General features: G+C 46.4%; 1 protein-coding gene across 3 annotated transcripts in view; it reads left to right on the forward strand.

Annotated features, from left to right (window-relative positions):
- Window positions 1-11,287, forward strand: part of CAMKK2 (calcium/calmodulin dependent protein kinase kinase 2) — a 46,466-nt gene that overhangs the window by 23,198 nt on the left and 11,981 nt on the right. For all 3 annotated transcript variants that reach the window (XM_019507309.1, XM_019507308.1, XM_019507310.1), the window contains exons 5-14: window positions 152-203; window positions 1,003-1,136; window positions 3,248-3,284; window positions 5,904-5,925; window positions 7,528-7,616; window positions 7,872-8,071; window positions 8,191-8,244; window positions 9,494-9,567; window positions 10,414-10,501; window positions 11,074-11,202. In XM_019507309.1, coding sequence (XP_019362854.1) covers window positions 152-203; window positions 1,003-1,136; window positions 3,248-3,284; window positions 5,904-5,925; window positions 7,528-7,616; window positions 7,872-8,071; window positions 8,191-8,244; window positions 9,494-9,567; window positions 10,414-10,501; window positions 11,074-11,202 — 879 coding nt within the window. The remainder of the gene's footprint in view (window positions 1-151; window positions 204-1,002; window positions 1,137-3,247; window positions 3,285-5,903; window positions 5,926-7,527; window positions 7,617-7,871; window positions 8,072-8,190; window positions 8,245-9,493; window positions 9,568-10,413; window positions 10,502-11,073; window positions 11,203-11,287) is intronic.

The raw sequence follows: 11,287 nt of genomic DNA on the forward strand, positions 1-11,287 counted from the left end.
GGGTAAGTTCCTCTTGCTTGTTTCCCATACTATGAGCATTAGTACAAGGCCTGCTTGCTCTGGCTATGGGTCCAGTGTCTGCTTCTGAGCAAGGTATTCATCTCATATGCCTGCAGGACTTGGCATCATTTACATCTGAATTGTCTTGCAGGCAATGAAAGTTCTTTCCAAAAAGAAGCTGATGAGACAAGCAGGATTCCCACGTAAGTGATGTATGGCTGCGTGGCCTGTGGAGACCTGGCAAGGTCTGCTGCTGCTCAACTGTGGGCTGTCACAGCGAGGTGGGAGCATCTGGCTGCACAGTCTCTGACAGCAGTTATCCAACATACAAGTTGGCTGTTCTAGTCGAAATGTGCCTGGTGTCACTGCTGGGTTTGAGAGTGTCTCAGGTTTGGGGTGGGGGCTGGTGTCCTGGAGGAGACACAGCTGGAGGGCTACAGCCCTAGCATGGGAAGCAGAAGAGCTAGGCTCTAACACAGACTCTGTGCAACCTTGGGCAAGTCGCTTAACTCTGCCATGCCTTGATTTCCTTTTCTGTCCTATAACAGGGCACTACAGAGTACAAGTCAGAGCAGAACTGGGTTAGTGGCTCTGATGGCCTCTGCTGACAAGTTCTCTTGCCAAAAGGGAAGGGTTAAAATTTTGATCTGTGCATCGTGCACTAACCTGTAGTGTGGCCCTCGCACCTTACTGCACTTGGGTGACAGTATTTGTCTTGTTCAGGTCCTTGATAATCGCATGTATTAAGCAGCAATTTTTTTCCTTTAAATGATCCTTATTAGTGTACGCTGCTCTTCACCAGGGCCATTCAGATTCATGCTTCTGAAAGATGCATAGCACCTGGCACCCCCAGAGGAGTCAGTAGGAGCAGTGACCTCCCTGCAACTCAGGGTATCGGGGCTTTCATGCTGCGACCACCCATGAGATGACACCTTGGCTCAGCCATGTTGATTAGTTGTGCTTTATGCTACCTGTCTCACCTACCTTTACACTTTCAAACAGGCCGCCCACCTCCTCGGGGAGCCAGAGCCATGCCTCAAGGCTGTTCCCAACCAAAAGGGCCAATTGAACAGGTGTACCAAGAGATTGCCATCTTGAAGAAGCTGGATCACCCAAACGTGGTGAAGCTGGTGGAGGTGAGACCAGTACAGATGTTCATTTGTGACTGTGCTTTCAGTGCAGGCCAGGGGCAGGTAGTGTTCATCATGGGAACTGAGCGCACCGTGACCGTTTTGTCATCCCAAGCATCTTTCCAAGGCACAGCTCTCCTGTGTGGCTGAGGGGCTGGCTCTTAAGCTCAGTAATGCTTATTCAGAGCATTCATTTAGCTTGGCACAAGCAACAGCTGTGCCTTGTTTGCAGAGGTACATGGAATTGCTTTTCAATGTTACATCTGCAGCCTGTTTCCTGAACACACCTAGTGGGCATGCAGTCCAGCTGTGCTTGGAAGCCAAGAATAAAAGGGCTTCTGTGCCAAGAGGCACACATTCTGCACTGATCTGGAAAGAGCAGAGGAAAGTTGCATGGGTGCAGCTGAGCAAGACTTACAGGGCTTTCTCTTTGGCACTTCCCAGATCTCAGACGCTTGTTTCCCTTCTCATTTTAAAGGGTGACTTTTGGGGAAGTCAATTTCGTTCTCTTGTCACCTTGAATGCAAAAACTTACTGGGGAATTTTGAAAGGGCAAGAACATTTCAGGGAGGAAGGAAATGGCATTTCCAAGGGCCCTGATGAAGCAAGAATGAAAGACCTCACGTATATTCCAAGGCACTGCTGTTGTTTGTTTGTTGTAGGGAGGCAGGAAAAGATCTATTTCGTACTCGTGTGAAGAAAGTGTTGTGGATGCCAACCATGTTCCAGAGTCCTGAAGCAGTCTGTCTGCACCCCCAGGGCCCAAGTACTTCCTATGCAGTGCCGAATTGGCTTGAATAGGAGTTGAGGGCACTTAGCAACTTTCAGGATGAGGCCCAAAGACAGAAAGATTTCTATTCATCCCCATAAGTGATGCAGTACAGGAGTCTGTGCTGGTCTGCATACTTAGCATCACAAGGAACCCTCCAGGCTCTCTGTCACAGAACCTGCAGGGAGCTAGATGTGATTGTAAATAGTCTTTCAAGGCCACATGCCCAAGCATCTCGCATGAGATTTTATTCTGAGTTGGTGAATCATCCACACATCCCAGTTTGCTCTTCCTGCATCTGATGTAGAACTGTAGCATGTCCCTTGGAGGATTTCTTTGACACTTGTGTTTTTTCCAGTTTGGTTCTTTTTATGCTTCATCCTTTAGACATGAATTAGAGAAGTTTCAATAAACCCGATGCTAGATTTGACATTTGGCTCCAAAAAAATCTATATTGGCTGGCTAAAACTGTCCATGCCAAAAATATCAACATTGAAGAATGTGCAGACTTAAATTAGCTGGTTTACCAGAGATAAATATTTAACCATACAGGAACTATTATTGCCTTGTGTTCCAGCTACATCTTTTTCCCTTGAGAATGGAGAATAATGTGATTAGCAGAGTTCAGAGGTACATTTTAAATTAAAATAGTGGAGTTTCTAAAAGACAATGACTGTGAGAAATGCACCACTTCTAAAATTGGAGCTGCTGACCTGGCCATTAAAGAAATTGAGACTTTCTAAGCTTTATTTGAAGTGTAATTAAACTGGCATCCACAAGGCAAAACTCATTTTACTTTATTTCTTCATAAACTGCCTCATTCTGTTTTATTCCTATCTATCCATTTATAAACAGGCATCGAACAGTAAAGTAGTCTCTGCACTGCCTGTAGTTACATCACAGGTCTCTGCCACATACCGCCCGAAGTTCTGAACTGAATCATGCTCTGCATTTACCACTAACGGAGACTTCCCTCTTACCTCAAGCAGTAAGGACCTCACATCTTAGAGCAAGATGAGCCATATTCTATCCCCAGTGACGTTGAGGTTACCTGGCTGCAGTGTTTATTATAGAGACAGCCATGACGTCTGAGGTGGTTGCTGACTTGTCACTGTGTACTGGGGCTCACACACGCTGTGTGCCTCTGACGCATCATACATACTGTCTAATACATGTAGGATGGATGTAAGCCTTAGGTGTTAATTTGGGGCTTTTATCCCTGTGGCTGATGCATTATACGCAGTATTTTGTGGTGGGTATAATATAACAAGGGTATGGGCTTGTGGAAATATACATTGCTTCTCCCCCACGTGGAGTCATTTCTATTCCTTTTAACTTGTGTTGGCAGGTGCTAGATGACCCCAGCGAAGACCATCTGTACATGGGTAAGCAGGCCGTTTTTTCCTCCTGCCCTGCTGGGCCTGCCACATGGCAATAACAGTGTTTGATGTTGGGTTTGTTTGTTTTTTTGGTGAGAATCTCACTCTGTGGCAGTATAAAGCATTTCCCACGGTTTTCTGGGGAAGATTGGGGAGCAGGTTAGGCAAGCAAAGCGGTTGATATCTAAAAAGATTCAGTGTATGGTGGCAAAGTAATTGAAGAAAACTTGTGACAATGAGAGTTTCTCTGGTGTCGGAATATGAGATAAACAGGTCCCCTTTAATTACAGGAGCATGCGTGGGACCCTGCACCTGTTCAGAAAGAGATCAAACAGGGCACTGCCCAGTGAGCCTAGACTTAGCAGGAAGCCAGCTTGTAATTAGATGTCTGGGACCACTTGAGAAAGCCAGGTGTCCAGTTGTAACCTGTAATGCTCTTAACTACTACCCTCTTGTCTTACCCAAAAGCTGGGTAAGCACTGTTTCAGTTTCTGAGGAGGTGCTGGCATAGCTGCACACTCTTTCATGGAAAGACCTGCCCTCCCCACTGAGCTGACAGGGAGCCAGAGTTCAAGGAAAAAAGTGATTGTTTAGCTAGCCTGCCAAGGAGGGTTTCATTGATGGTGAGCCTGACCACTCCCATCCGTGCTTTTCAGGCTTTACAGAGAGTGACTGAGGCACAGAGAGGGTAAAGTGCCCCACCCAAGAGCCTCTAGGTTTGTGGCAGAACTGGAACATAGGAGTTGGCCATCCCTGCTCTGACCAGGGACCCGGTTTGGTTGGTGCCTTCACTCTGAAATTGACCAGTACTAGACCCACGTACCACTTATTTTTCTACCTTCAAGCTTTGCCTGCACTAGCCTGGGGGCTTTGACTTGAGGCAGAGGCACAACAGAAATAAATTGTAAGATAACGTGGCTGTCTGTTGTGGGCACCTCCTCCTGCAGCCACGTTCTTGCTGTTTCCTTTAATGAAGGAGGCAGTGTTCAGTGGCTGGCTACAGCAGAGCATTAGCAGTCTGACCTGGGTATCACACTCTGCTTGGCCACTGATACCCTTTGTGTGTCGCTTAACTTCTCTGTGCCTCAGTTACCCCAGCTGTATGACAGGGAGACTCCTAAAGTATCAAAAGGCTTGAGAAATGTTGGCAGAGCATTAAGAGCTCCCCCAGGCTAGAACTGCAAAGACTCCTCATCAGACAGTGTGCTTTGAAGTGTCTTCCTCCTCCTTGGAGTTCAGCTCCTCCAGCCATTGTAGTTCCTTCCTGGTGGAGCATTATGGAGTCTTTAGGCCACAGTGCCTGTAAGGTACTAACCCTGCTTGAAGGAACGCGGGCATCATGTCAGCAAAAGTTTTGAGAGCTCACTGATTCATCCTCCTTGATTAGAATGACCTGTGCTGCTTCCCCTGTCTCCCTAGAATTGTTTAGCAGTTTGTACCCGAAAATAGACCTGTTTGAGGAAATTAATCAGTCTTGACAATATTCCCTGAAGTATGTTGCCTCATATTGCTCAAAACCACTTACAGTGATGATTGTGATACAGATATCCCTCTTAAATAACACAGAGCCGAGCTGATACCTGCCAGATGACCAGTGAAGGCTGATTTCCACTCCTGCCATGATGCCTTTTCTGATCGCTGGCTGAGTTCATTAGCATATCAGTCTTGCTGTGATTCCGGCTTTTATTAATGTAATCCACACCCTGAAGGCCAAGTTTTCTCATACTGGCAGCTGTTATTCCTAAAAATATGTTAATGAAGGCTCTGCCATCCTCTCTCAGACAGAGTAATGTCCTTATTAGTGCTGTTAGTTTTAGTGGGGCAGCAATCAGAGTTTCTGTGGAAGATTTAAGCCTTCACTTCTCTACTATGTATGAGCTGGAGGTGGGGGGGAGTGTGTTTTGCATGTTCCACTTGGGCACAAACTTTTTATTTTCCTGGTTCAAAGGTATTTAAAATATACATCATTTATCTGAGAAACTAATGGGTTCCTTCAAAGCTTCTCTTCAAGAAACATATATAAACGTTTTCGCTGGGGGACGGCTTTAGTTTGTTTCTAGTTAAATATAGTTTTCATTGCCTATACCTTGCTCTGGATTTCTGACCTGAGGGTGGAGCAGCGTGTTGATGGAAAAGCTTTAGTTTGCTTAGAATTGTTTCTACTGTCTTTGCATGCTCAAAAGTGGTAGTGAGCAGGTTATCAGTCCGACACTACAAGGATTCTGAACTATTCGACATGAAGTAAGAAGGCAGATGGTGTTGGACCCTTTGAAGCAGTGTTGGTCATTGTCCATCCAGTTTCTCTCTGTGCATGTTGGGTGTGTCCTGATGCAGAGACATCTTCATGCCAGGCTTTGTGTATGCATAAATACTTTTTAAAAAACAAAATGCCAAAAGTGATTCTTCCCTAGTCTGAGTTAGCTTCATTTGGTGAAGTCCAGATTCTCTGCTTTAATCAAAGACACAAGAACATCCCAAACTCCGCATGTCCTATTCAACATGGCATTTAATTACTAAACATCTTTACATAATTTAGCTATAAAAATAATTGGTTTTCTGCAGGGAACTTGTCTGCAGCTTTTCCAGCCTATAACTATTCACCTTTTATTTTCTTTGGTTTTTCAGTGTTTGAACTGGTAAAACAAGGGTAAGTATTGAAATATGAGGTAAGAACTAAAAAAGGTGAATCGATTGCATACATTTCATGTGTGTTTCAGTTTGCTTGGGACAGTACATAGTATAGGCCAAAGTCAGAGATATTATGCTAGGTGTTAATCTAGACCTCACCCTCACCCTCACCTTCACCCTTGGACATGGGCAGACTCCTCTTCACTTATCTAGCTACTGATGAGTAAGGGAGTCTAAATTGGTGTAGTTTTACATGCCAAGGAGCCTGGAGAAGGTGGAAGTTAAAGTAGGTGGGTCTCTTGCATTCTCTTGCTAGTTGCTTTTCTTGCTATGCTTCTCTCTCCTGGCCTCCATGTGAGTTGCATCAACTCAAATTAAATTGCAGTTGTCCCAAAATATAGTTGCTGTCTGTGCTTTGTGCCTGTTGGCCAGGTGCCAGGTACGGCCTCCCCAGTTTCATCCCTCGGTCTTCCTTCTCCAGGGTGCCCCACTTACCCAGAAGCATTTTTACTGTAACGGGCACTTTCCTGGCTGTGCTCATGCTCTTCTCACTTGATGCCTCTAAATTTAGGCCCGCTGGGGCAGGTAGCCACTGTCTGTGGGCACCAGCCTTCCTCAGCCCAAGGCATGTATATTTATCTCACTTTATAATATTATAGCCATAATACTAATGGACAGGGCTCTGATGTTTTCATTCAATCCTTGCTCAACCACTGTTCTTATTGACTTTACCAAGAGGGAGGCCCTTTCTTTTTTCCTGAGCCACACTCGCCCTCTCTAGGGATGGGAGTAGATGTGGGAGTGGGAACTGTAACCTGGTTACACGGAGCAACAGGTGCGATCCAAACCTCAGTCCTGGTCTCCAGGGTGCATGCATCTCCACTTGCAGGAGTGAAAGGGTGGCTTTAAGCTGTCTTTCTGCTCACCCAGACTGTTCCCCAACACTGTAATATAGAGGAGCTTGAGGAGCATTTACAGCAGATAGGAGTTGCTGCAGATCAGGGAAGCCCCAGCCGTGTTCCCAAAGCCAACCAACAAGAGACGGGCAAGGCCTGGAGCTATTTCATTTGTTCTTCACTAACTGAGGATCTTCTGTGCTGATCCAGTCCCTCAGCGCCCTGCTTTGGTGGCATCAGAGATGCTTTGCAACACTCGTGGTACAAAGTGATCTCATACAATCAAGGATCAAGTCCATATAATCTATTCCCTTATAGCTGCCCTGGGACTTGAGTTTTAGGCACTGCCTTTTGTAGGCAGAAGCAGAGTTAGAATAAGGTCCCTAACTCCTGTGTTTGATTTATGTTTCCTGTCCACACCTGTAATTGAAAACCACAGGTCAACATGCTGAACCACAAGCCCAAAAAATCTGTGGTACAGCCAGGGCCTAGTAGGTTTTGTTTTCCTGGAGTGCCATAATCTGCAGCATCTACTGAAGGGCAGGAGCGCCTGGGTATGAAGGGGAGGGGCTGGGTGGCTAGCATCACGGGATAGGGAATCCAGCATGTGGTTTGGTTGGAGACATGCTCCTATCTTTGTATACCAGGAAAGGAGCTGCTGGGGTCTGGTCCATTCCAAACTGCCTTTATCTCACTGGCTTTTTTTCTGTGCTTTGCCTTTGCAGGCCTGTCATGGAAATCCCAACCTTGAAACCTCTCACTGAAGATCAGGCGCGGTTCTACTTCCAGGACCTCATCAAAGGCATTGAATACTGTAAGCTTCCACATGAAAGTGCTGAGATCCTTAAAAGATTGGGCCAGAGTCTGAGGTGGCCTTAAGTCACAATTTCTCACTTTGAGTCAGTGGGGCTGTCTCATTTACCCCCGCTAAGGATTTGGCCCTTAATTGCACTGGCACTGTTAAGCAAGGTTGGCATTCCAGTAGTACACTTAACTGTTCTCCGCTTCTTTCCGCTGTGCTACAGGCACATACTGCCACTTAAATATCTTACTGCTTCTCTCATCACAGTGCACTATCAGAAGATAATCCACCGGGACATTAAACCTTCCAACCTTCTTGTGGGGGAGGATGGCCACATCAAAATCGCTGACTTTGGCGTGAGCAATGAGTTCAAAGGAACAGATGCCCTTCTAACCAACACAGTGGGCACCCCTGCATTCATGGCCCCAGAAACACTCTCAGAAACCAGAAAAATCTTTTCTGGAAAGGTATATTGCAGTGGCGTTAGGTCTTTTTCAAATGTTTATGTGTATGTGTAACTACCTGCCCATTTTTCAGCCTCTAATTGTAAGAGCTTGGTATTAACTGTGTTCTCTTTCTTTCCAAGGCTTTGGATGTCTGGGCCATGGGGATCACGCTGTACTGTTTTGTGTTTGGGCAGGTAATGAGAGCTTCTGTCTAGTCCTGTTCAGTGGTTCAGCACGACTCTACTTGATAGAAGGGTGTGCAGGTTGTTTTGCTTGGTGAAGCTAACGTCAGGTCACCCCACCCCACCTCCATCCTCATTAAAGCCACATGCCCGGACACGTGTTCAGGGTCCCAAGTATCCAGGATCAAAGGGACAGAAGAAACATAGCCTTAATCTACTCCCCAACTGAGCTGTGTGCTACTGCCTCCTTTTTCCATGCGGTATAAGAGCCACATAGCCTGTGTAACCATGGTGCAGACACACAACCTTTTAGACGAGTGCTATCTGCCTGTACTCAAGTGTAAAAGTGGAGCACACGTGCAACAAAGAGCCCTGCTCTAATGTAAAGCTACTGCTTGAAAAGAGTGTAGTTGGTACACTGTATTACGTCAGTCTGTGTTGTTGCCACAGCTCCCTTTGCTCAAACTGTTACTCGCTCTGCCTTCACCTCATGCTGAGGCACTCTCGTAGTCTACAGTCTGCTACTCCAGAGTAATCTGGTCATCTGTCCGCTCTGGATCCTAGTGTAGAGTGGCGTTTGGTGTAAATTGTCCTGGTAACCGGTGAGTGCTGCAGTTATTCCTGTCTGGAATCACTGATACCATTCAATTTAAAATCTATAACATGAATCAGGGAAACTCACCAAAATCACAAATGGCCAAGGCCTGCTGTAATAGTAATGGAGTTGCTGAAAGTCCAAGTCAAGGGGTGAGCCTTGCCCCAGGCTTTGCACATCACCAAACACTACATTCATCTGACCAGCGGAAAACAATTCTACTGGAGAGACAGCCCATAGAGATCTTACCTACTGAGTGGGTCACTGAGGGAGATGCCTTAGCCAAGGATACTGGAAACTGGATGGCTCTGTCTGGCTCCTTTCCAGGCCAGGGGGGCTGATCTGAGAGGCCTTGATCATGGAATGTTCCCCTGGCTTTCAAAAACCCCAAGGATTATATGTTTAGGTCTGGCCATAATGTTCAAGTGGGAGCAGTTGCTAGTCTCAACTTCGAGCATATGCTGCATAAAGATATTGTGTTCTTTATTGTTTTGAAATAAAGTTGAGCACGGTAATGAGAAGTTTCCATGGATGATACACTCTTCCCAAACGTACTCTTTTCTCAAAGCCTGCCTGGTTCTTTCTGAGCTGTGTGACACGTTCTCCTGAGCACCTGGCTTAGCACACAACAAAACTTGTTGCTTACTGCTGTTTTCCTGTTGTTAGTGCCCCTTTATGGATGAGAGGATTCTAAGTTTGCACAACAAAATCAAGACCCAAAGCTTGGAATTCCCAGATCAGTGAGTACTGAGAAGCCTTCTAATTACTCATGCGCCTCAGAAAAGGAACACTTGTTTCCTCCAACTCCCATAAAGCATTTCCTGGTTAGGGGACCGGACCTGATCCAGTGAGGTTTTATAAAACCAAAAGCTCAACCACAAGTACTTGTCTCTTGCTAAGGCCAAGTGCAGCAGCAGTTCCCTCCAAGCATGAGGTCAAAGCTTATCGATTTAGAAATGTTGGGGAAAAAAAGAGATTTAATTTCCAGAGACATGATGGGAATCAATTAACCTCTCCAGTAGCCACATGGTTTCTAGTCTGGGTTGCTTTCTTGTCTGTCTGATCTTTCCCTGCACTCTGATCAGACAGAATATAAAAACATGAAATTATACTATTGGACTGCAAGCCATTGGAGTGGGGGTTACTTCTTCCTTGTTGAAGCTTCATCAGGCCCTGCTACATTGGGTTGGGGAGAGGAGAGCCTCACTTCCCAGGGCAGTCAGCAAATAGAGATGTAACTATTAGGCTGTGTAGTGCTTCTGGCGCCCAAACTTTTGCTGCTCCATAATGCCTTTCACCATGTAATCCCACTGCTGACCTCTGCCAGTTTTGGTCAGGGCTTGGCTGAAGTGAGTCTTGAACCCTGGATTTTGGGATTGGGCTCCATGGTGCAGCAGCAGTGGGTGTGAATGATCCCCAAAGGCTGCTCCGTGTAGCACTAGCCTGAGCCATCTCCTCTAGCACAAAGCATCCTGCCCAAACCTCCCTGCTCTCCCCAGTCCCCAAGATAAGCTCATGTGATAGTGCCTCTCAGTGAGAAGTTGCTGTGGATTCTTTAACTCTTCGTTCATGCTCATTTCCTCAAGACCAGAAATTACAGAGGAGCTGAAGGATCTGGTTACGCGGATGCTGGATAAAAACCCTGAAGCCAGGATTTCAGTCCCAGAAATCAAGGTACTTGTTGGTCAGACGTGAAGCCTTGCTGGTGAGTTCTGACCTGACTGTTGTCCTGAGCTGTTAATTTATTGGGTTTTCTTTGCTTGCATTTTTTCTGGGCTCAGTTTGACCCCCCATTGCTAGCCCCACTCCCCCTCAAGGGCCGCCTTCTTAAGGGAGTTGTTTGACTCATTTTAGGGCTTTATATCTGGAAGGTCAGAGTGATGACCATACATCTAGTAAAGCCCAGAGAGGGGTGTGGAAGCCATGTTCCCCTGCAAGTGTTACCTAGTGTGAGCCCTCTTGCTCCTGTGCAGTTGGAGTCCTGGTTCACTTGATCAGGACCTGGACCTGTGTTTGCAGCTTTTTGGCTCTGCTGTCATGGCTAGAGACCATCTCCAGGGCCAAGGATTTTGGTACTGCTTGTTCTTGCTGCTATGGGCTGATGGGGTAGGCCTTTCTCTCACCCTCAGATGCTCACAGGTTCTCACTACTGCATCTGGAAAGAAGAGCTGCACTTGCTGTGTCTGTGTTCTTTTACTGATGAAAAAGAGGAAATGGCTTCTGACAGCCTGCATTATGCATTGCAGTTACACCCCTGGGTCACCAAGAATGGAGTGGAGCTGTTGCCGACAGAGGATGAGAACTGCACACTTGTTGAGGTCACTGAAGAGGAGGTCGAGAACTCTGTCAAACACATCCCAAGCCTGGCCACAGTGGTGAGTTCTGGGGACAGCAGTGTGCTCCATACATGCCTGGGAAGGACTTCAGGATGGCTACCCCCACCTGGCAGCACTGATTGCT

This window comes from Gavialis gangeticus, unplaced genomic scaffold (genome assembly GCF_001723915.1).
Source record: "Gavialis gangeticus isolate Ggan-Ray unplaced genomic scaffold, GavGan_comp1, whole genome shotgun sequence".
Taxonomy (NCBI): Eukaryota; Metazoa; Chordata; order Crocodylia; family Gavialidae; genus Gavialis; species Gavialis gangeticus.